This window comes from Thermobia domestica, chromosome 14, assembly GCF_964235325.1.
Source record: "Thermobia domestica chromosome 14, izTheDome1.hap1.1, whole genome shotgun sequence".
Classification (NCBI taxonomy): Eukaryota; Metazoa; Arthropoda; class Insecta; order Zygentoma; family Lepismatidae; genus Thermobia; species Thermobia domestica.
The window spans coordinates 96075010-96102457 of record NC_137467.1 but is presented as its reverse complement, the minus strand read 5'-3'; the positions used below and the strand labels follow the sequence as shown (position 1 = coordinate 96102457).

Sequence of the window (27448 nt, the reverse complement as noted above, 5' to 3'; positions counted from 1 at the left end):
TTAATACTCTGTACACCCACTGAAAATTAATGAAATATGCATGTTTGGGTTGCGTATGCGTAACTTCCTTTGGCTGAAAAGAGCACTATTCACAGTTTCTGGAATTCGAGATAGGACCTGTTGAAATTTAGCTTTTTCGCGAGTTTGGACAGCCTTTGCTCTGAAACTATGCACTTTCCGCCATAGGTCCATATGAACTTTTTCTCTTATTTTGATATAAGAAATCACCTCTTACAGTTTGTTGGTATAGTTCATTAACACCCTGTATATTCGTTGGGGCATAAGTTATTACACAACGAAAAAACATTGATCTTAACTACTAAAGCTTAATCTGCGAACGTAAGCCGACCCCGTACTTTTCGAATTACGAATTTCGGAGAAAAATCTCCGTTTTATAGTCACGTATATAGAGGCAGGCACGTATTTAGGTAAGTACTATTCTGTGCTCCAGCACAGGACGGTAGAATTTAGAACGTGGCAAAATTTTGGATTTTTTTTTTTAAAAAAATCACAATAAAGTAATATTTAAAACTAGTAACCCGCAGAGTCCCGCACAAGCGCAAGAAAATATGTTCTTGTGCTTAATTCGCTCTAATTACAGTAGTTACTAATTAACTAGCTTATCTGATTCTTTTTGAGAAGTCATTCTCTCCCACCTCCACCCCAAAGGGTAAGGATGAACTTGAACACAGTGAAAACATACCTACCATTAAACTCAGCGACCTCCTAAACTATGAATTCAACACTACTATCTGTTGCTTTTGATTACTTTTAAAATCTCGATCCCTCCCTGGGGAGTGGAGTACGACCTTGAAGTTGAATTGGATTAAAACTGTCACTATTTATCTCAGCGACCCCAAAAACTGTGAACTCTAATATAGGTCTTTTCGGGGGAAGGGGCGGCTAATTATTTACAGCACAGGCCCGCACAATATATAAATACGGGGTTGTATTTAGGAGATGACTGACAAAAGAGTTGACACTGAAAAACTATGGAATGGAAATTAACATCGAAAAATCAAAAGTTATGGGAGTATCCTGTGAAAACGCGCCCTTACAGGTTAACGTAGAACAAAGCGAACTTAAAGAGGTCGATAATTTCAAGTATTTGAGAAGTATTTTGACAAATCACGGTTCACGCACCAAAGAGATAAGGCCGAGAATTGCCATAGCCAAAGAAGCATTCAACAAGAAAATATCACTCTTAACTAGCAGAGTTAATATTGGACTAAGGAAAAAGTTGGTCAAATGCTATACATGGAGTACTGTAGGAAGATGCATAAGATAAACAAACGAAAATATTTTAAAACGGATAAGAGAGGACGCTTTTAGCTAGCATCCTTCGTAGGAAGGCCAATTGGATTGGACATATCTTGCGAAGACATGTCGCCATAGACGGAAAGGTGGAAGGAAAGCGAGAAATGGGAAGAATATAACTGATCAATGATTTGAAAAATAGAAGAAAATATTGGGATTAAAAGAGGAAGCTGAAGACCGAGAAGCGTGAAAGAAACATTTACAGGCACAAACCTAAATAAATAGGTCTCACTAGTCCCAAGAACTGCCAGAAGGCAGAATACTTAAAAATAATAATAATAATAATAATACAATATACTCTGCAATGAATTGCATATCTTTAAACACTGACATATGCCCTTCACTGCGTCTATGTACTCAGTTTATCAATTTACAGTTTTTACACTATGAATTATGTAAAAATAAAAACAGTGTTTCGAGATTTTAGGCCTGGGCGAATTGATTTTGCCTACGAGACTCTTCAAATTTTTGTATCATCTCAAATTTAAAGAAACATTTCTCGTCTCCAGCAGGAAAAGAAACTTCTCTGTACGTAAATATCATACGTAAATGTTTATGAGGCATATTGAATTCTACACATTAAGGAATTTTAATACATGAAATTCATTTGTGCATGTGCGTTCGACTGTTTTTTAAATATATTACTTGCACTCGGTAACTCCACACATCTGAATAGCCTACTTAGGAACTAATTGTTGTTTCATTATTCTCACGTCGTTATGGTTATGAGCAGCCAACCATTAATAAAACAAGGCAAGAGTTTCATGCTTACTGATGCAGATAAGCATAAATGAAAAAAAAAAAAAAAGCTTGTAGAAAAATAATACATTAAAAAAATGTGGAAGTTCGCATGTTAGTGCATGGCAGGTACCGAACAAATGTGACCCACCTGCCTTATTACGCATACGTCGTTTGTGTACAGCTTCCTCGTCTTTTGCCTCCATTACTGTCCAAAAGCAGAAAATGAGGTCTGAAAATGCAACATAATGATAGTCACTTCAATCCACATGGGGCGTAAACAGGTGGGCTTCTGTGATGAAAATACGGTTCGGTTCTCTCCAAATGAGAACTGCCTCTCTTCCATGTTGCATCTCTCTCTCTCCAATGTGACCTTAACGCCTAAGTTCATTCGACTGTAAAACCATTACCTGTTCAACCTTGAGCGTTTGTTAAAGCGACACTGACCAACAAACTGTTTTGTTAACTAAAATTCAAAGAGCCAACTGACAAAGCAAAATACTGTACGTACACACGGTTATACACGCTCCTCAAAGGCAAACACACATCATACATAGCGAATTACTTTCAAATATTATGTTTTCGTAGCAAACAGCATTTAAAAATATATTAAAGGAATGTAAATGAGGAAATGAATGTTCCTGACATAATATTTCTTTTCGGTATCACTTTGCAGTATTTTCCCCTCTCCATTCAGCGCAAAAAAAATAAAAAATCAAAACCTTACTGCCTACCCTTTAAAAATTTGTAAATTATTTGGATGTGAAAGCCAGCAATGAGTGTATATCCAATACTATAATTATGCCAGCAACACATCTACAGCCCACATATTCTATTTATAAGTGATAAATAGACAGTGTCTGATGATGCTAATATGTTCTGTTAGTTCGCGAAACTGTCATACATTTATTATTTTATAAATAAACGATGCTCTGCTCAGCGATTTGTAATTTTAGTGTAAAATATCTCCGTGTATAACGCTAATTCCTTATAGCACAGTGCGTCAGTGGCAGAGTGATTGCCTCTGGTTCGTGCAGGCCTTGGCTCGATTCCTTTCAAAATAAATTTGTTGACATACGTCATGTCCGTGGGTTTTCTCGGATACTCCGTTTCCTTCCACATTCTCATTCCACTAGTTCTTCCATCATCATTCACTTTCCGTAATAATCCATCTCTCTCAGCCTAATGCGCATAACGTGGGACGTTAAACCGAACGATTTCATTTCCAATCTCCTTTGGCTCCTTCTTCATTTGCATCATTTTTTTCCTTCTGATACTTCTATTCAGTTCTCCATTCAGCCTCAGGGGTAACACTAGATAATGTAAACCAAGACACCAGCAACTGTTAGTGAAGTTTGCTTTTGAAATATATAGGCTATATATAGGTCTCCAGGGTGGCCCAAAAGTAGGTATACAGTCCCGTACTGATCAACTAATTGCTTTTTATATAATTTTTTATTGTTATTTATCAGGTAGACTTAGTTTCTTTATTATTTGTTGTTAATATCTTTTTACTTATATCTTAAGCTCGGAACAGCCGAAGCAAGTAAACCTATAAGCTAGAATGTTATACTTCATCAATGCAGGGGTGTATACCTACTTTTCGGCCACGACGACACCAAAAACGAGAATTTTTTAACAATCCAATAAAAAGACGAGTGATAGAAGAAAAACATTTTATTCATAGTACGTAAACATTGCCATTTAACAAACATTCATGGAATTTATCATTTCTTAAAAATAACGTCCTTTAGATGTCGTCCTCATGAGCCTCGTCTGACATCCACAACTTACTTAGAAATGCATTATCATTGTTTATGTTTGTAATCATTTGTTGACAAAATTCTAAACGCAACTGATAATCGTATTCCTTCAGTTGTTGCACTATCTGCACCTTGTATGGATGAAATTTCAAAACTAAATGAAGAATTCTGCAAATACTCCCCCTGGCGCACAACATTAAGAACCGGCCTTACTAAAACTAATACAAAATTTACCGTTTTTCTTTTGCTTGTTTTTCATAAGTGAAAGGAGATAAGAAATGCAACTTACCACAACCATAGATAATGTTATTCTACAACTGAAAATATGAACCTGAAGAACGTTCAGTGTTGCCATCCATAGAAATTACAGTGTTGCCAGAATAACAACGCCCCTAAAATCTAAATTAAGATAGCGACTAGAGGATCGAACTCAATTGCATTTGGTTACATATCATGCTTTTTTGGTTTCCTTTGAACTACTTTTTAAATCATAGTTGTAGTTAGTTTGTAATATACAAAATAGTTTTAATATACAGTTATTAAAACTAAGTAATAATGTTATTTAAAAAGTAATTCACAGGAAACCAAAACCACATGATACGTAACCAAATGCAGTTGAGATCGTTCCTCTAGTCGCTGTCTTAACTTAGATTTTAGGGGCATTGTTATTTTGGCAACACTGTAATTTCTATGAATGGCAACACTGAAAGTTCTTCTGGTTCTTATTTTCTGTCGTAGAATAACATTATCTATGAACGTGGTAACTTGCATTTCATCATCTCCTTTCACTTATGAATAAACAAGCAAGAAAAAAATAGTAAATTTTGTATTATTTTTTAGTATGTCAGGCTCTTAATGAGCTATTGTTACTAGAATGGCAAAGTGTTTACTTGCTCAAGATCACTGTTCTGCAGTGCTGCCGCCTGTTCACGGCTGTCAATATGCATATCAAAAATTCCCGTTATTCTGTGTTGCCCTATATATTAAAATTCATTCACAATTTTAGTTACTTTTATATTTTAATCAAAAGCTGAAAAAACGCTAATGTTTTGGGGTGAAAAAAATACTAAACAAAATATCAAAAGATGAAATGAATATTTATACGCTAAAACGCATATATCAGGAGAGAAAATGAAATTCCCGCCAAACGCATGTTAGCTAAACAACCCAAATTAAGAATTCCTTTATCATCACTATTTCTATTTATCGAAAATTTTAGTTTAGGTTCTCTGGATTCGAGAAATTAATTTACAAAATGCACTAAAAAAGTGAATATACGTACATAACCAAACCAAACTACTTGACGTAATAGCCCTTTGTGTACACGATCCGCTCCAACGCCATCTGTTAACGACGTCCAGCCGAGGCGCTCTGAACCTCCCTGTCACGTGGTAGGCGCTCTGAGTCTTCCTGTCTCTTAACAGGAGCTTTCTAGATCTAGTAGTCGTCACGTCTTTTATTCACGTGACTCCCAGATTTGCCTCACGACGCTGAGTAGACGCCAAAAATTGGAAGTACTGATCGGGAATCGAACCTGGGACCACCGTCGGATACGAGTCCAAATACTAACCACAAGACTACGGTCTCCTTTGAATATACGTATATGGTGCGGTAAAATGAAGAAATGGGACTCACAATGGAACATCTTATATTGATAGTAGCATTGCCCAATCAAACAATGCGCAATCAATAGAGGAGTGAAGAATAGTGAGAAATCCAAAGTTTTACGGGCCGACCCGACACTCAGAAACACAGAAGATACAGAGGAAAGAATCTAGAATCATGTGAAGATAGCAATGCAAAAGATACACTGACACAGAATGAACTTCAAAATAATTTATCAAAATGACATTTACACAACAGTATAGTAAGCAAACATTGTACTCACAGACATGCTCAATAGAATCTTATGTAATGCAGCGTTGCCAACTGAGCAAAAAATGAAGTTCTCAAGCGACCCTCTCCTCATAGGGACCAACATACTGCGGAGCGCTTTATCAACAGCAACACTGCAAAACTGACTACCAATAATGTGTGAGGTGATACAATATTACGTGCATCAAGAAAATGAGCCTGCTAATCAATTGCCAATCCAAGTGCACGCATCATTTCAGTTTTGGGTGTTGTGTTTGATACTATTCTGATTTTCCACTTGGGCAAAACTACTTCGACACTTTGCTTCGTTCCTTATTTCGTACTTCAATGATTATATTCTTGTTCGTGGTCTCATATTCTGGTTTAACTAGTTCGAATCGTGTACTGTATGTACTCTTCTGCATCCAAGGTTCAGATTGGAATTCATATAGGCCTATCCTCAAACGTTGGCAACACTGTACATCAAGACGTCACAGGTATAGTTCCACTCATAATTAGATTTTCTAGATGTTATAATTTGTGCTCAGTTGGCAACACTACATTACGTAAGATGTTCTTGAACATGTCTGTGGGTACAATGTTTGCTTACTATACTGTTATGTAAATGTTATTTTGATTAATTATTTTGAAGTTCCTTCTGTGTCAGTGTATCTTTTGCATTGCTATCTTCACATGATTCTGGACCTTTCTATCCTCAGTATCTCCTGTGTTTCTGGGTGTCGGCCCGTAAAACTTTGGATTTCTCACTTTTCTTCACTCCTCTATCGATTGCGCATTGTTTGATTGGGCAATGCTATTATCAATATAAGATGTTCCCTTGTTAGACTAAAAGCATTAAACACTCTTCCTAATTTTGAATGATGAAGTTTGTATGGATATTAGAAAAATGGTTTGCTCACGCTCAATGTTGTTATAAGTGTTGGTCACCCAAATTCATACTGTACGAAACCATCTTTGAAAACAATTATTAGTTCATATACTAGCATTTTGCAGACACTATTTGGCTTGCTTTTTAGATTTTGATGTATACTGACGTAACTTATTCACTAAAATTCACAAAAACCAAGGATGAGCATAGCGAAGAGCCTTAACAATTACATATGCATTCCATCGTCAAAAGGTGGATCTCTAAAGCAACTTCAGAGCTGAATGGTCTAATAACAACGCCTAAATCAAAGAAAATAGCATCCAGTAATTCCTTATTCCTGCCAATCGTTATGCTATAAACGAAAAAAGAAAATAGTTAAATGCACATGTTCTGCATAACGTACCATCAGCATTCGTGTCTAGCAGACATAACCGCACAACAAACAAATGCATGTACGTATGTTTGGGTGTGTCGGGTGGATATACAAGGTAGACCTGCCGCATGATTTAAAAAAAGAAAAAAGTGTATATCGTGTGACACGAGACATTTCATTCATGTTCCACTGGATGGCGCTAAGAGCAACACGCTTCTCTCTCTCTCACTGACTGACTCACTCACTCACTCGCTCGCATTATCTATTAACATGTGTATGTGTGTGTGCGTCCCGTTACTCCTCTCAGTTGAAGGCTTAAAATTAGGAGAGTAACTTCACCACTGGAATGGAGCCGCTGACAGCGAAGCATTGTGAAAAGAAAATACATAACCCACCAGTATGCTCGCTTTGCAGAATTCTCCGCACTAAGCCCAGGAAATGGAAAGCACCATTTTTCATCAACTTTTCCCATCTCCCTCATTCTCCATCTCTGCACATAAGCACAACGCTCATATTATAATGTGATACGGAATGAGTGGAAATTTTCCACTCTCATGAACTACACCTCCCCCACCTCCACATACACACACATATATGAAAAAAGCTAAATAATAAAACAGTCCTACTTAATTCTTATTTCTTCGTATAATAATAATAATAATAATAATAATAATAATAATAATAATAATAACTACTAATCACGAATGTTAGTTTCCTGTAATAATACATCGAAATTATATGAAAATCATACAAATTTGTTTTTACAATATGTTGCTGGTAATTTGGAGCTCGCGCTTATACACAAATACAAACGAAAGGTACTGGATTTAGGATGTAAATTTCCGGGTTTTCGGCATCTATGGCCATTTAACCCGTCACGTATGAGGGATGATGTCCCTTGGCAAGCACACCCGGGAAAAGTAAAGGACGAAAGGATAGGAGAAGGAAGGAAGGAGCCTCCTGGAATCTATAAGTTAGGTACCACCCCACCATTTGCCTGGTGTGAATGAGGAAACCTCATTCAAGATGGCTGGTCTGAAAAAGTTTTTTTTTTTTTTTTACAGTTTTTCGATCAAGTGTCCCCACCAGAAATCGAACCTGGGACTGCTCGCACCGGAGGCGAGAGGGTTAGTGCCTACGCTACGCGGGGCAACGAACAAAAGGTACAGATACAAAAAATATGAATTCAAATGGATTTAATTCACATTCTCTCTCTTTCATTTTCAAAACCTGCTGCTAAAGATCTGATTTTATGGGGTAATGAAATTGCAAGATTGTTAATAGTAAAGGAACCGACACTATTAATATCTATATTAAGAACCTGAATAAGCGTTTTAATTCAGCATGCTTCGTTAGAGAACCAAAAAATCCGTTAGAGGAATACATTCTGGCATAAAGTTCTGCTATAGTTTTATAAACACTCAAGATGATGAATTTTATCAACTCGGCACAAAATTAGTTTACGGGAAGTGGATAGCAAACTATCGTTCGTTTCAGAGGCTGAGAGTTTAAAAACAGTTTTACAAAAACAACTTTGTAAAATCATATTTCAAGAAGTTGTGCAGTTCTAAATGCCGTAACAGTCAACTTTGTTGCTACAAGTAACATTTCGATACTACCAAAACAAATAAAATTAGCAGAAATTATTATTCATATTGTCTGTTGCTCTTTATCTCCGGACTTCGTAAACTTAGGTAAGCGATACGGTACTATAAAATACAGCGAATTATAACATTTTAGGCTTTAAAAAAAACATGGCCCAGTGTTTATTAAACTGGAATACAACAATGCAAAGGTAATTTCATTATACTTTAGAATATTGTAATTGGTTAGGCAACATTTTGTTTTTTATAATTCACGCTTTTAAATACTTAAAATCAACGAAAATAAAAAATAGGCTAATAATATAAGTATTTAAATTAAAGTAAATCAAAGCTATTTTACCAGCTCGCACCGATAAATCCCTATATTTGCCAACATCCATTAGTAGGATCTCGAAATTCATACATTTCATAAGATATTTCGAGCTTTTACCGCTCCACAACGGTAAATGTTAGTACATACCGGTAAATTCTACGATTTATCAGCCTTCGCACTTTTACAGTAACACACGAATAAATACGGTAACTGAAATTTACAAATTCACGTTCGAATCTTGTTTGTTACACTTATGAAAGGATATTTTTACATAGAAAACAAAACCATAATTTGATAGACGCTAACCAGTCTTGTCATAGATTTCTAACTTCATATAATTTACTAAAGCAGCTTAAGCTGTTTCTTCCTTTTAATATAAATGCCAGCCAGTAAACGTACGATAGGCAAGAACTAATGACGGAAAAGTAAAGAGAGTACTCACTCAGTCTAGACAACACAGAAATAACGTAGCAGGAGCACATACCTAGAAAGAATAATAATAATAATAATAATAATAATAATAATAATAATAATAATAATAATAATAATAATAATAATAATAAGCATCATTAATTCCAGAGAAAACTGCACAAAGCTGTAATTACGATAAACGATATACTCAAACAGAAATACAAAATTAACAGTAATTAAAGAGTATGAACAATAGGCAACTATTATTCAGCGTTTACACACGTACAGTCACCACTATGTATTTTCTGAATTTAATTTGGATTAAATTACAATTTATCTGAATATTCCGTGACGTTTTCAATGAACAATCAACATAGGTAATACAATTTACGTTCAATTAAATATATATGATGTAAAGTTAACGAAGTGTTTGCACAAAAACCTCTTTAGAAGCTGCCTTTTGTCAGATATAAAACCGAAAACTTACCCGAAGCAATGTTCAACACTATTTCTCTACATGATATCTGAATATATATATATATATATATATATATATATATATATATATATATATATATATATATATATATTATCTTATTACATTCTGTTTACATATTTACTACTATGTTAAACGTTTAATAATTATAAATGCTCTTACACAGGCCAAGCGAGCGCAAGTGTGTGTATGTTTGACTTAGGCAATCTTATGATCCAATTCATATATTTCTCGTTAATTAACGGAGCACAGACATCTATCCATTCGAATATTCGTGATTTTAATCTTCCAATTATATATAAAGACAATTAAAGATATTCCAACAACAAATTCAATGGAGGAACTGACAACCGTAATTGAATATTAATGAATAAAAATTGTAGACAATGTCTACGTAGTACAGATAAAAACTACAGAATGGTATTTAAAATTTAACTAGCTCTTCGTCTATTTCTATATTTTGTGGATAACTTCACTTATTTGATGATGTAATATCGTGTTAACTCACTCGAACCTGATTACACCGTACAAGCTGCGTGGTGGACAAATAATGTGTATTATCTAAATTTGTTTGAAATATATTGTGTTGCTTTCAAACAACTTAATTATTCCACAAAATTTGGATTTCATTTCGCTGAGATCGTGTCCATTTTCACTCGAAAGGGTAAATTCCAATAACTAAGACTTATGTGGATAAAGTCTGTACAAATTTGGATAGGGGTCTATGTCTACCATATCGAAGGGTACAATTTGCCATACTGTACTGACATATACTGACAAATTCAACATTCTTTACGCAAAAATACCAGATGGAACTTAGTATAGAGCAGAAGGTAGGGAGGGAAAAGCAAGAAGGCATTGAAGTTGTATTTTGTTGGATATACTAAGAAATAAAACTAAATTATTGAAAGAAAAACGTTCCGAGATCCGAATTTTTGAGAGAGTTTACAATATAATTTAAATAGTAAATAGTGCGGTAATAGTGCTACTTGTTGCTCCTACAAAATATTTATTTGATTTTCAATTTTGTTTCTCTTCCCTTGTTAAGTAAAATGTCATAATTTAACGCGATAATTTCCGTTTTATCTCATGTAATCATTCCACAAATTATTCCAACATTCCTATGCATCATCCTGTCCTAATCAATGATATTAATGAACATCAAATTTCATTTTAGAAGTATACTACAGTATGAAAAAGTAAAATGGCTTTATTCACTGAATTTTAATAGTACACTATAATTATCACAGAAATCGACACTAACAATCTCTTTATATTATTATTATTATTATTATTATTATTATTATTATTATTATTATTATTATTATTATTATTATTATTATCATTATTATTGATATTCTTTTTAACACAGCACATAGCACGTGTGTTTAATTTAATAATTCCAAAGTTCCAAAGGTAAAATCAATGTCAAGTGAATTATGAATTATATCCTGTGAAGCTCATATTTTATCGATAATTTTCCTTCACGTCACAGTTTGTTCTGGAACCGAAGTTTTCTCTTATTGAAGGCCAGAAATCTGTTTCCAAAAGACGTTTTTCCAATCAAAGAACAAATGCACAAGAGACAAAGAGAAATGAAAATCTTATACTTTAGAATATTGTAATTGGTTAGGCAACATTTTGTTTTTTATAATTCACGCTTTTAAATACTTAAAATCAACGAAAATAAAAAATAGGCTAATAATATAAGTATTTAAATTAAAGTAAATCAAAGCTATTTTACCAGCTCGCACCGATAAATCCCTATATTTGCCAACATCCATTAGTAGGATCTCGAAATTCATACATTTCATAAGATATTTCGAGCTTTTACCGCTCCACAACGGTAAATGTTAGTACATACCGGTAAATTCTACGATTTATCAGCCTTCGCACTTTTACAGTAACACACGAATAAATACGGTAACTGAAATTTACAAATTCACGTTCGAATCTTGTTTGTTACACTTATGAAAGGATATTTTTACATAGAAAACAAAACCATAATTTGATAGACGCTAACCAGTCTTGTCATAGATTTCTAACTTCATATAATTTACTAAAGCAGCTTAAGCTGTTTCTTCCTTTTAATATAAATGCCAGCCAGTAAACGTACGATAGGCAAGAACTAATGACGGAAAAGTAAAGAGAGTACTCACTCAGTCTAGACAACACAGAAATAACGTAGCAGGAGCACATACCTAGAAAGAATAATAATAATAATAATAATAATAATAATAATAATAATAATAATAATAATAATAATAATAATAATAATAATAATAATAATAATAAGCATCATTAATTCCAGAGAAAACTGCACAAAGCTGTAATTACGATAAACGATATACTCAAACAGAAATACAAAATTAACAGTAATTAAAGAGTATGAACAATAGGCAACTATTATTCAGCGTTTACACACGTACAGTCACCACTATGTATTTTCTGAATTTAATTTGGATTAAATTACAATTTATCTGAATATTCCGTGACGTTTTCAATGAACAATCAACATAGGTAATACAATTTACGTTCAATTAAATATATATGATGTAAAGTTAACGAAGTGTTTGCACAAAAACCTCTTTAGAAGCTGCCTTTTGTCAGATATAAAACCGAAAACTTACCCGAAGCAATGTTCAACACTATTTCTCTACATGATATCTGAATATATATATATATATATATATATATATATATATATATATATATATATATATATATATATATTATCTTATTACATTCTGTTTACATATTTACTACTATGTTAAACGTTTAATAATTATAAATGCTCTTACACAGGCCAAGCGAGCGCAAGTGTGTGTATGTTTGACTTAGGCAATCTTATGATCCAATTCATATATTTCTCGTTAATTAACGGAGCACAGACATCTATCCATTCGAATATTCGTGATTTTAATCTTCCAATTATATATAAAGACAATTAAAGATATTCCAACAACAAATTCAATGGAGGAACTGACAACCGTAATTGAATATTAATGAATAAAAATTGTAGACAATGTCTACGTAGTACAGATAAAAACTACAGAATGGTATTTAAAATTTAACTAGCTCTTCGTCTATTTCTATATTTTGTGGATAACTTCACTTATTTGATGATGTAATATCGTGTTAACTCACTCGAACCTGATTACACCGTACAAGCTGCGTGGTGGACAAATAATGTGTATTATCTAAATTTGTTTGAAATATATTGTGTTGCTTTCAAACAACTTAATTATTCCACAAAATTTGGATTTCATTTCGCTGAGATCGTGTCCATTTTCACTCGAAAGGGTAAATTCCAATAACTAAGACTTATGTGGATAAAGTCTGTACAAATTTGGATAGGGGTCTATGTCTACCATATCGAAGGGTACAATTTGCCATACTGTACTGACATATACTGACAAATTCAACATTCTTTACGCAAAAATACCAGATGGAACTTAGTATAGAGCAGAAGGTAGGGAGGGAAAAGCAAGAAGGCATTGAAGTTGTATTTTGTTGGATATACTAAGAAATAAAACTAAATTATTGAAAGAAAAACGTTCCGAGATCCGAATTTTTGAGAGAGTTTACAATATAATTTAAATAGTAAATAGTGCGGTAATAGTGCTACTTGTTGCTCCTACAAAATATTTATTTGATTTTCAATTTTGTTTCTCTTCCCTTGTTAAGTAAAATGTCATAATTTAACGCGATAATTTCCGTTTTATCTCATGTAATCATTCCACAAATTATTCCAACATTCCTATGCATCATCCTGTCCTAATCAATGATATTAATGAACATCAAATTTCATTTTAGAAGTATACTACAGTATGAAAAAGTAAAATGGCTTTATTCACTGAATTTTAATAGTACACTATAATTATCACAGAAATCGACACTAACAATCTCTTTATATTATTATTATTATTATTATTATTATTATTATTATTATTATTATTATTATCATTATTATTGATATTCTTTTTAACACAGCACATAGCACGTGTGTTTAATTTAATAATTCCAAAGTTCCAAAGGTAAAATCAATGTCAAGTGAATTATGAATTATATCCTGTGAAGCTCATATTTTATCGATAATTTTCCTTCACGTCACAGTTTGTTCTGGAACCGAAGTTTTCTCTTATTGAAGGCCAGAAATCTGTTTCCAAAAGACGTTTTTCCAATCAAAGAACAAATGCACAAGAGACAAAGAGAAATGAAAACGAATGGAGGAAGGCGACCCACTGGAAGAATGGTTAAAGAGGTGTGAGCCTTGTTAAATCTCTAGGCCAAGCTGCAGGAAATTCTTCTTCATTTACGCAAACAGTCAGGTTGAACAGTATCTGATGAGACGCCTCTTTCGAGTTTGTACGAGTTACTTGGACGAGTCATTAGATCCTAATGAAGACAAACTGTTTAAGGCGAGCCACAAGTAACGAACGACGGAACACCCAATGTAGGTAGATGTCCACTCCCATTATGAAAGGCTCTCCAAGAGTTATTTATTGAGAAACTCGTGTGAGCTGCTCACAATACAAAGTTATTTCGCTAAATTCTTAATCTAATACATAATAACCTTATCTAGTTTTAAAAGAAATCGAATTATGATAAAGATCATACAAAATGTAGAATTATTTGGTTTGGGTAAGGTGACTATCACATTCAAGAAAGGTGATGCCATGGTGAAGTTTCTAAAGATGTTTCTACAAATGTCATATACCAATAGAATGGCGGGATGGTATTCTCGAATTATTATTGTATTCGTATTCTTTAGATTTTTCTAACGGAAACGATACAACACAAAAGTTATAGAGAATGATTGAAAAGGCGTGTGTCATCATTTTTGGCTAGTAACATTTATATAATGATACGTCGCAATTCAATGGTAATTGCGCGCAGATAACACGTTACCACTTGATATAATTCTCCGGAAAATTCTTCCAAAACCCCACAGGTGTAATATCGGACGTTGGACGGTTGGAAATGAAAGAAAAAATGACAAATGACCTCTTAAGGTGATCTGGTACCCCTAGCAACCTTGAAAGTTAGTCCATTTAAAAAGCATTGCAAAGTTTTTCACTATTTTCTTCTTTATTATTAAAGTTATAAACGTCAAAATTTGAACAAACCTAGAGGAGACACATATCTATGTCTTGTGTGTTTTAGATTTTGAAAAAAACACAGTAAAAAAGCTTCCATGTTTGATTTTAAAAACTTGGCAACGCAGATGTAACCCTCCCACTCAAATTTTGAGTTGGTGTCTCCTTTTGTTGAAATGTCTATTGACTCATGTGTGAACCTCCCTGTCCGCGTTTAGCGGTCGTCTTTCTGCCTGTCCTTCGAGTCGTGGTTGCTTGAAATGTGAATACCGACGGATAATCACTTTGGACTAGGCTAGTCGACAAAGCGTTACCCCCCACAGTGAACGCGGCCTAAGTGGCTACACGGTAATTTTAGTTTCACCAAAGTTGTAAATCATACTATGAGCCAGTCAGGGTTTCCAGGTCTTTTCTTTTCATTTCCCGCGCCAGAAGTGGTAGACCTGGATTCGATTCTAGGCAGGAGGTTATGTGGTTAGGGTCCCACGTTGAGCTGTAGTTCACGTCTGATGTAGCCTCGCTGATATAGTCGAAAGAGACGAAGCAAGAGGCATTTTCTTAAAGATATCCTCTGTATCGAAAACAAATATTAGACCCCAATCAATAACTTCCAACATTTACACTACTTTATACTTTACTAGCTATGCACGTGCCTTTGGAGAATGGGGTTCCGGATTCGAATCCTGTGGGAGATCATTGAAAAGTTTCAGCGCATAAAGGTAGTTTAGATTCCACCTTAAACTGTAAGTTCACATCTTGTATAGCTTCGGTGCTGAAAGGACCGCTAAATTCCAAACCACCAAGTATAAAATTTATATCATGATATTTTTAACCAATTCTCTGGTTTAATCTTTTAATTTTTTTCCTCTCATGATTTTGGCTAATTCTGAAATTCCTACTCTCTTCCAATTTTAGCACCTTATTTTCAGTTTCAGAACAAAGTTGATAAAACACGAGCAGTTACAGTTAAAATAAATAAATAAAATAAAATAAACCTATCTTTCTCAGGAATATTTCTAAGCTGCATGGAAAGAAATGTCTGGAAACTGAAACATTATGTGTTTGTTTTACAAAACTAAGTTTCGAAATAATTTGGCAACGTAGTTTTTCGGTCATTTCAAAGACTGGAAAGAGAATAAGATGTATTGAATCCCAATTTAAAATTATGGTCTTTGCTGTTTAAAACATTTTCGATATACCTAAGTACCAAACTATTAGAGGTGGCATTTTCCGCCTTTCTACTGTGCACACATCTATGGCTTAGACCATCTAAGGGCAATTGTTCCATCATCTACCCCATAAAATGGCGCATAGGCGACCCTGGCCCTTTCGGACTGTTGCGCCTGAAGGTTTGGTATATATTAGGTATATTGGAAGTTGGCACAACTTTAACAAAGTATTTATTATTTTATTATTATTATTATTATTATTATTATTATTATTATTATTATTATTATTATTATTCATAGTGAACATCAATTTGGCTCGATGTAGCTCTACTTAACAGTATTAAATGAAATCATAAAATAAGAATATTCTTACCTTCTTCATTCTGAGAATTCCGTTCCATTCCCTTCCAGTCTGGAACAAATATCGCAGTCACTTCTCTCCACATTTTTATTTTTAAGTCACGATTCATGTAGTTCGGATCTCTTAAATCATACAGGCATGGCCTATTTTGTATTTCGATTATAAACGCCTCTGTGTTAAACACACTAACCATGACTGGATATGTACACAGGACACGTTTTCAAACACAACTGAAAATTTCTCTTTGTGATTACACTTGTGGTTATCTGTTTGGGGTCGGAGTTCGAGCTTCGGAGATAGGGGCTCAAATTCAAGTTATTTCGTTGTTTCATCTTTTGCCTAAAGCCAAATATTTTGCTTATAGAATACCATGGCACCAGCTAAGTGTCAATCAAGTGTATCACGAGAAATCACCCTATTGGGTTACATAGATTTTTCTGTGATTAGCTAATTTTTCGGAATTTCCTTCTATTTTTGTGAATTTTCTTTTGTTATACACACACATACTTTATAATAGCAGAGTTCCAATCTCTGCACAAAGCGTCTTCCAAGCAGGTGTTTCTTGTTACAATCCCCTTGCCTGGCAACACGTCTTTCCTTTCTGTCCTTCCTTTTGAAATCTTTTAAACAGCAGGCGGTCTATTGTTCCGACCTGCACCAAATACGCTCGAGCCGGCGTTTTCTCAGCGATTTTATTGCTTTCGCGTTCATGTTTAGCCGCTCAGATTTAAATACATGGTCAGCGTATTTCAAGCATACGCAGGAGCAATAAAATCGCTTTGCAAACGCTACAAATAGCCGGGGACTTAATGAGTGACAGCAGGAGGGATAGCAGTACAAATGTCTGTGCCGTGAAAAGACAACGGAAAGCGAGATATTCCTGCCGACCGAGGAAAAATATCGCACGACTTTCGGCTTCAGAAACATAAGAAAAGAGAAGAAAGAAGTGCTATTGTGTTTCATATTTCTGTGGTTATTTCTTCCGTTTCTATGTAGCTTTATTTCAATGCAGTATTTGAATCTTGAATGAAAGATGATAAATCGAATGGTTGATAGGTAAACAGATAGAAGTAATATAATATAATATAATATAATATAATATAATATAATATAATATATATATATATATATATATATATATATATATATATATATATATATATATATATATATATATATATATATATATATATAGAGAGAGAGAGAGAGAGAGAGAGAGAGAGAGAGAGAGAGAGAGAGAGAAATATAGATAGATAAGCATATAAATGCAGAAAAAATATTTTCTAAAAATGATAAATAGCTAGAAACAATATATAGGACCTAACACATCAAACTGAAGCTCTTGGAAAGTATGTACATTAGTAAAGAAATACTTTCAAACAGTGGCGTACTTTAAGATGTGTTGGTACAGGTTGTAATCCCTCCTTTCATATCTATTGAAATTAGAATATTTTAGCTTTCATCCTGGATCAACAACAATCTTCCTGTGTGGAGAAGGTGCTTACATATACGTACGACGACACATCACAATGTTTAGAAAATGTAAATGAGTAGAGAATATACACACCCAGGCAGAGGTCCCTATTTTCCCCTGAAGGTTACCATTCTTCCCATTTACTGTCCTCCCCCCAAATTTACCATTCTTTATTATGACAATTACTTATTTAAAAATGTTATTCATGCTAAGTTCTCCTTCATACTTAGTGTTCATCAGTCGGTGGCTATCGAGCTCAACCCCCCCCCTCCCGAAATAAATTTGTTATATTCACAACTTCATTAAAATTTGTCGGCACCTAAAAGGAAAAATATAAGTGCTTATTCTCGTATTGTTCATACGCATTCCCGAAACAAATTCCTAAATACGTCACTCGTGTTCATAAAAGCATCATTGTGGTATAATTAAAATTCGATTGTTCCACTTTCGATGACAAATTATGTCCCTCCTCAAAAAAAAAAAAAAAAAAAAAAAAAATCATAGGTGCAACCTGTGCTCCAAAACTTGACTGTGGGCACCCCTGTAATCCAGAGAAGGCTAGGAAATGAAGTTTCTTTGTTTAAAATCTTTCCCAACCCCATAAACACCCCCTAACACCAACCAAACTTTCTTTACACACATCCCTGGTCGTAACAAAATATATTGCTTCCTTTGCGTTTCTGTAAAAATATGTATCACTATTCTAAATGCTCTCCCTGTTGGGTTTTGAACACCTCACAAAATAAAATTCCCAGCGTACTTACTGATTAAACGGGAGACTCAAGTGAGATGCCCGATTGCAATACGTACATTTCCAGGGTTTCCCACAGGGAAGTATTGCGTCGCACACTACACCATACATCTGTTAGGTGAGAACTGTTAATTTTATGCAAAGATTGAAGACTATAAAGAAATGCATTCCAGTGAAATTAACAATAAACAGAGAGACGGACCACCGAGACTGATTGGAATCTAAAGATGTGGGGGTGGGGGTGGGAAATGTTTATATGGAGACGGACAGTGTCAGAGGAAGAAGTCTACATCTGTTCTACGAAACACAATACTAAGCGGATATTATTATTATTATTATTATTATTATTATTATTATTATTATTATTATTATTATTATGGGCTCTATATTTAAACTCGACTAACGAATATTTCTGGCTACGCGTATGCCTTCAAACATAAATGCAAACATTCTTATGTATCTTATTTTATCCTGTAGGGATGGTATAGAGACTTGTAGGCGGATCCTGAGGGAAGGGTCGTTCGCCACCTCCAATGGCACAAGCACCAGTGATGCAAAAGTTCAAGTCTGTACATAATAAAACTAAAGTAACCCTAAGTAGCAGTGTTACAACTCACCGCTACCCCATCCCTCAGGAATCCATCCTGGATCCGTCCCTGTGTCGTCTGGAGTCGAAAATATGTCATGTAAAAAGAAAAGGTATGAAAAATGTCATCTTACAGCCTTTTGCGTCGATTTCCTTATAAATTGTGAGAGACCCGTCCTAGTGTGCTAATTGACGAGGGGATGCCAGGGATTTCTCCTCTGAGAAATTTTTATCCCCCTGCAAGAGAAAATTTTCATTTCAGACAGCAATAACTTTTCCCCACTCTTACGTGTGTGATGGCTGGGTGGGTATATGAGTGAAATTCATCCGCCCTGGGAAAAATATTCAATTCCCACACTGACCCGTCGAGTTATCCAATTTTTATATAACGTAGTGAAGAATTTTTTTGCGAAATAAAGTAGTGGTGTTTATTTTGTGAAATAAAGTACCGGTACTGGTACTGAGGAATCTACTTACATAGTTGTGTAACTACGGCGGGGGTTAGGGGGCCTGCTCCCTTCCTAAATTTTTTAGCCCCTCAAACCACAATGCATCCTATGACATTGATACGGAGACCCAGAATTGTTACGATTGCCCCCCTAGCATATCTATGCTCCCCAAACTTCAGTAGCTGGTTGCGAGCCTGGTCAACAAGGTTTTCACAGATATTACATAATTTAAACAAATTTGTATAATGCAAAATAAATTTACTACTAAATCATGCTTAGGTATGTGCACGAGACGAGTTGAGACACGGCTTTTCCAATAGAGAAATGTACATTTTTCGAGTCAAGACATCACTTTTACAGCAAATTTTCGAGACGAGACAACCACAAATCTTGTCTCGTGCGCATCCCTAATCATGCTCAATTTTAAAATAATCCAACATTATTTACTTACAAAGAACATAAAATGTTGCGTGAGCCGTTACCCAGCTTTATCAAACTTGGTTCTCTTCTGTTCGAACTCACAATGAAAGTTTGCACAAGATATTTCATACGAATTTGAAGGGTGTATCTATTGTATCTATGCACATGATACCCAGGTAGAATCTCACAGCCTTCAGGCGCCTTGCGAACTTCATTTATTAGAAAAAAAAATCTAAAATTAGGAAATGCTAGTGTGAACATTTCATGGATCTATATTTTTTTCCTTCTCCGCTTCCAGGAAAAGGGAGATATAGACATTACACATGAGTATATGGTAATTTATACAATATTGTATTGTCACCGGACATGTGCATGAAAAATTAAAAAAAAAAAAAAAAAAAAGTTCTAGGGGATAGTATAGAAGTGGCCATGTGGACAGGCAACAAAGAACGAAAGTGATTTTTAAAAAAGCAGGCCCTAGGAATTTTGCCCACATGCCATTTCACTTGATCATATTTCCCTCAAAAATTATTCATGTAAATATCTCTCAATTATTTCTGAAGAGAGGGTTTCGACCTCGCTTTCAAAGGGTAATTTTGTCCTAGATTGATTCCAACAATATTTTTTCTATAATCTTTCCCAAAGATCACAAATTGACATCTATACTATGTTATTTTGCGGAAATGGTAAGCTGACAAGTGACAACTACCCTTCCAGGAATTCGCAGAATGAAAAGAAAGAAAAAAAGAGAGAGGGAGAGAGATGAGAAAAGAAGGTTTCGGTTGTACCCCTGTTTATGAGTCACCTGATTGGAACAACTTGAGCGAGGCAGAGAACTGAACTTGCCGCTCGACTCGGGCGGAAAGGAAAAACTATACCGTCGCAGGGAGTTCAGGTCTTACTATTGCCATGTTTTCAAAGTTGAAGATAAAAGTTTCCTTACTGTGTTTTTTTCAAAATCTAAAACACACAAGCCATAGATATGTGTCTCCTCTAGGTTTGTTCAAATTTTGACGTTTGTAACTTTAATAATAAAGAAGAAAATAGTGAAAAACTTTGCAATGCTTTTTAAATGGACTAACTTTCAAGGTTGCTAGGGGTACCAGATCACCTTAAATGAGACAATTTAAACTTTTGCTTTGATTCTCGAGACGGGGTATGTTAAAATATCAAATTAAAGAAATTTCTAATGTTTGCAAGTTATTTTATCCATGGATAATTAAGAATATTGTATGGTAAAAAGAATTAGAAAAGCAGTAATACGCGTAAGAGAAACCAATGCACTTGACGTTTCCGTACAAAGGAAAAAATGAATGAAATCTTTAAGTTTTACGTCCCACGGTTATGCCGGTTAGGCTAAAGGAGACGGTGATGATGAGAGATGAGTGAAATGGTGGAATGAAGAAAGTGGGAGGAAACAGGAGAACCCCGAGAAAACCCACGAGCACGGTGTTTGTCCACCACAAAGTTCACTTGGCGGGGGCTGGGATCGAACCCGGGACCCCAAGCACCAGAGGTGAACGCTCTACCACTGAGCCACCGCGCCTCCTCCGTACAAAGGAAAGTCTTGTGTTTTGCCAGTTGTTGTTATGTAGTATATGTGAAAGATGGTTGAAGATTAATATTCGTGTTTATGTCTGGGAGTATATGAATCTGAAGTGTTGTGAAAAGGTGTTGATTTTTGGATCAAAAAATCCAATATATTTCAATCAAAAAAAATTTTGGACGCCTTATATCTGGAGAACTACATATAGTGTAGCCAAACCCAAACTATCACTTAACTCACTAGGGATGATTCCATATCGGGACCAAGTACCTGGGGAAAACTTATATATCGTCTGAAAGCCCTTGCCTTGAGAAGCACGAAACCGTTTTCAAATCACGGGCAAACCCGCAAACTGACCCTTTAAGGGTCATGTTTGTTGGTGATTGTGACCCTATGTATGGTATATACGACAGAAGTAAAATGAATGTTACGATGCATCACGCATAAACGCCTGAACTCTTCACGTTCCTTTTGGCGGTGAATCGGGCAAGGGTTTGATAATCACTTTACACCCAAATGTACCCATTTGGTCAGTGTTGCTAACGAATTGTAAATACAATGTGACAGATGGTTTCTGTATCCATGAAACGTGGCATAAACATTATTCGTCACTAGAGAAATTATACTGTGGGCGTATTTCTCTCGCAAGGATCCCAGTTTGTCAGTGTTGCCAACCATTTTTTAAATGAGAAGTTGTAAAACAGGTTCCGTACGATGAGACGTTTATACACCAAGCTTGGCAGAAATATCACATGATACTATAGCGAAAAGATGTTGAGTGTCACCGTCTCCCAACCAGTCAGGTTATCAGTGTTGCCAACCTATTTTAAACATCACAATGTTATGAATGGCGTGAGTGCCATTGAACGAATATATAACAAATGTGACAAAAGCAACCTTGGAGAATAGAAAACATATTGTGAATGTCCCTGTCTCCCAAGCACACCAGATTGGCAGTGTTGCCAACCAATGCGAACATTCCAGATTTTCGCATGAAGTCTACAGTGTTGGCGGGCATAATTAGACTGTGACCCATACTAGGTTTCTAGTATGCTATTGTAATCGCTCAGGCATGCATATTATCAGTGTTTCCAATCATTCTAAGATACGTTTTTTCGAAAGGTTGCCTGACCATTGCATGCATAGAGACAAAACTTGGTACCAACCACAGTACCTTTGCTGTTGTGTCGAATGATGTTTATGCTAAGTCTGAAGTCTGGTAACATTCATTTTTACTTCTGTCGTATATGCCATACATAGGGTCACGATCACCAACAAACATGCCCCTTATAGGGTCAGTTTGCGGGTTTGCCCGTGATTTGAAAAAAGTTTCGTACTTCTCAGGCAAGGGCTTTCAGACGATACGATATTTAAGTTTTCCCCAGGTACTTGGTCCCGATATGGAACCATCCCTAGTCAGTATGATGTGTTTATTCCGCAGAAAATATGAAAACTCGATTTAGGAAACGTTCAAAAATTTTATGGCTCCTGATCCAAAAACTTATTATTGGTCAAGATCGCAATCTCTTGATCCATTTCTCTGGATCATTCCTAAAGTTCTTGTATCTTTATTTATTTATTTTTTAATGGATGGAAAGGATTGTAAGATAGTTATAAGTCGATTTGAGGAAGAAAGAATTTTGTTTTCTTTGCTGAAATTGGTGATTGCAATTTACAACCCAATCATGTTTTTATTGCCGTTGTAGCGTAACCTGCCGACCGGGCGGCCCAGCGTCAATACCCAGTGGGAACTGGAAATTTTCACGTTCTACGCTCATTCTAATAGGGATTCTGACATTCATCGAGCCTACGTCTAAGGACATACATATATTCCCGCCGTTTGAGAGGACCCACTTCAAGACAAAATTTTCTTATTCCATATACGATACGAACATGAAATTATAAATGAAGCATCAAACAGGTTCACTACATTACATAAACAAAACAGCACATAAAAGGTAAATAAAGCAAAAATGAGACGTGGGCCCATTTCAGTAAAAAAAAATGTATATTATTAGGGGTCCTAGGAATAATATTTATTCGTATGCTTTGAGATTTGTCAATATTATCCCCTTAATTAGTTATGTATGGAACAGGTCCAAGGGCGTAACTAACGGCCCCGCAGACCTTGCAGTGCGGGAGAGTCCACAGGTTCCGGGAGACCCATAAAGAGTAGAGAAAGATGGAAAGAACGGAAAGAAAAGGCCCAAATATGCGTATTAATGCTTGCCCCCCCCCCCCCCAAAGAAAAAATCTAAGTTACGGTGCTGCATGTAACAATTTGTTTGTATAAAGGTTGCGTGGTGAAATATTAATATGGTAGTTTAAATGTGAAAATATAATGTGAAGCTCAACCATTGAGAAAAGTCCTTTCTTTATTGTAGTTTACCCAACAGACAAAGCAAGGAAGAGGGGGGGGGAGGAAAATATCTCCAGAAGATACTCATAGATTTTATTATTAGGCGGGTCTATGTCTTCCGAAAGAAGGATACAATTTTTTAATTGAAATTAATGTTAATTCACCCAAGAGAAGGAAACTACATTGTTCTATAAGAAGAAAAGCCTTCATCAAAGAGCTTCAATGTTAAAATATGTGCAAAGCATTTATATATATATATATATTTTTATTATTTTTTTTAAACATAACGTACAAAAAGTAAAAACAGTCTATAGAACTTGTTTTCAAGAGACACTACAACTTTTCTCATTCATTCATATATTTTCTTCCTTCGGGAAATAAAAAAGATGAGATAATACATTTGTCATTAAAAGAAAAAATCCTCCTATAGGCGAAGTCAATTTGTAAATCAGGCAAGAAAGATGAAGGAAATGAAACACAGCCAAGCATGTCGAAAAAGCACTGTGAGATGTCCAATTAAAATTTTTGCAAAGACACTTACAATAAAAAGAAGAGGAACACAAACTTCAGAAGTTTGACGTATTTCCTTTGTCAATTAAAGCCACGAAAAAGAAGAGCAACTGCCTCTTGAAATGGCTCCATTTGTGTTTTTCTTTCCACTTTTGAAGGAAGAAAAAAATGGGTGCATGTTGGAAATGGAAAGACGAAAAGCGAACTCGAAAATTCATGAATTAAAGAAGTGTTTCGTTGCCGTCACGATCAAATGGAAAGCCAAGTCTATATCCGTCTTTTCTCCTTCATAGAAAATGTCGATTTAAATTATTCACAGTAACAGGAAAAAACACACAGAATACTAACAACTGTTGGTAAGAGTTCGAGTGTATACTATAATATGGAGCCCAACCCTATTTGACAACCTCATCGATTCACAGTCCATTTTGTAATAAACTGAATACACGATTGAGATTGCTTTCTCTCTCTCTCTCAGCCATAGCGCTTATGTGTAACAATAACGATCAGCAATTTTTGTAGTTCTTACGATTTACATGATAACGGTAACGAAGATTTTTTTTTTTTTTAATTTTTTAAAAAAGTTATCTCTAACAGGATTTCTCAATTTCGAGGTCGAGACTTCCGGGGGTCATGAGAGAAATGCATGAGGGTCACTAAAGGAGGTGAAAAAGTACATTTAAGTAGGATCTAGTAGCGGGAAAAATAAATTTTCAAAGATTTTTTTTTTTTTTAAATAAGAAATTCGAAAACTTCACATGAAGTTTGAATTCCCCTGTAGAAATATGGTTAGCATATGCGTTTTTGGCGCGGGAAACTCAGGTCTGATTCTCAGTGGGAGCTCGTGTGGTTTAGATTCCTCGTTACGCTGTAGATCCACGTCTTATGTAACTTCGGCTCTTCAACTTTATATGATTTTTTTTTTTTTTTTTTTTTTGATAATCCAGTTTTGCAAGAATTCGTTAGATTTAGCTTCTAACAAACAGAATTGCCGTTCTTCGCACAAGAAAGATAAAATTTAACGAATATTGCAAGTATCCATACACCCACACGTACTACAAGCCACATGTCTTTAATATAAACATGTGTTTACGATTTGTAAACAAATTAATGGCAGACAACACATGAAAACTACACTTTCAAGAAGAAACGAAGAGGACATGGAGAACCACGAAGAAATCCGACAACCTCTCTGCAGGTTTTCCCTCCAAAAGATGGTTATAAAAGGGGACAACGACACTAAGAAATTATCAGTATCTTGTACTAATCATTAACCTATAATACCTCCTCTTGAGGCCGTCATGGTCTACAGAGTATAAACATTTAATACTTGCTCCTGGTGCCGCTATGGGCTACGGAGATACCTATCCTGCCTGAGGCTGTTTTGGGCTGTTTTGCTTATCTACTCAAGACAACTTCGTATACCGAAGGGAATTCTTCATATCTTACACTGAAAACATTTACTTAGAGTATTTGAAGGCTTAGAGAAAAAAAAATTATAAAAACATTTTACAATATTTATATACGTTTTTATAATAAAAAGGTGAAAGGCTAAAAAAAAAATCTAGTGTACGTTATTGACTCTACCTACAAAATATTACAATACAAAACCGAAAACAAGACTGGGTTCATAATCCTAGTATTAATTTGCCTGAATTTTCTTGACTGAATAAATTTTCTTGATCCGCGAATCCGCCAACACTATTTTTTATGGTTACGTTTTAAAAACCATCAATTTTCCATCCGCCTCCATCATCCATATAGCCATGCAAGGCTTTCGTTTTTATTTTATTTCATATAGGATAAGTTTTTTTTTTTTTATTGTAAAAACTTTTGAGTCAAACTTACTTAATTTGGAATATAATAAAGCACTAGTACCAAATAATACACTAATGATACCTCTAGTTGCTATTCTAAATACACTCTTAAACATGGACAAATAAACATTTTTAAGAGCCTGACATACTAAAATACAAAATTTTCCACTTTTCTTTTGCTTGCTTCTCATATGTGAAAGGAGACAATAAAATACAACTTACCACCATCATAAATAATGGTATTCTACAACAGAAAATATGAACCTGAAGAATTTTCAGTGTTCCCATCCATAGAAATTACTGTGTTGCCAGCATAATATTTCCCCCAAATTCTACGTTAAAAGAAAGCGACTAGGGAAAACGAACTCAACTGCATTTGATTACGTATCATATTGTTTTGATATCCTGTGAATTACTTTATAAATAGCATTATTATTCAATTTTAATAACTGTGTGTTAAAACTATTTTGTTCATTACGAACTAAATACAACTATTATTTAAAACATTATTATTATTATTACTAAATAACATCATTATTTAATTTTAATAATTGTATGTTAAAACTATTTTGGTTATTACGAACTAAACACAACTATTATTTATAAAGCAGTATACACACGAGTCCAAGACAACATGATGCGTAATCAAATGCAGTTAAGTTCCTTCTTCTAGTCGCTGCCTTAACTTAGATTTTGAGCCACCTTTGGTGCTTGGGATCCCGGTCCCAGCCCTCGCCAAGTAAACTTTGTGGTGGACACACACCGTGTGCGTGGGTTTCCTCGGTGTTCTCCCGTTTCCTCCCACTTTCTTCATTCCACCATTTTATTCATTACTCATCATCACCGTCTCCTTTAGCCTAACCGGCATAACCGTGGGACGTAAAACTCATTTCATTAGATTTTGGGAGAAATGTTATTCTGGCAACACAGTAATTTGTATGGATGGCAACATTGAAAATTCCTCAAGTTTATTTTTTTCTGTTGTAGAATAGCATTATCTATGTGGTAAGTTGCATTTCATTATCTCCTTTCACTTATGAAAAACAAGCAAAAGAAAAATGGTAAATTTTGTATTATTTTCAGTATATCCGACTCTTAATAATTCGAGAGCTTCCTCATGGCTAAGCGGTTAACGTACGCGCCTTTGGC

General features: G+C 34.9%; 1 protein-coding gene across 4 annotated transcripts in view; it reads right to left on the bottom strand.

Annotated features, from left to right (window-relative positions):
- The window catches only part of LOC145670272 (fat-like cadherin-related tumor suppressor homolog), a 614703-nt gene that overhangs the window by 418469 nt on the left and 168786 nt on the right, over positions 1 to 27448 (bottom strand). The window contains exons 3-4 of one of the 4 annotated variants that reach the window (XM_081738702.1): positions 11918 to 11959; positions 9294 to 9335 (exon numbers count right to left, since the gene is read on the bottom strand). The exons of 2 other annotated variants lie outside the window; for them this stretch is intronic. In XM_081738702.1, the coding sequence (XP_081594828.1) occupies positions 9294 to 9335; positions 11918 to 11959 (84 nt within the window). Of the gene's footprint in view, positions 1 to 9150; positions 9336 to 11917; positions 11960 to 27448 lie in introns of those variants that run through there. One more of the 4 variants, XM_081738699.1, reaches the window with a different exon arrangement.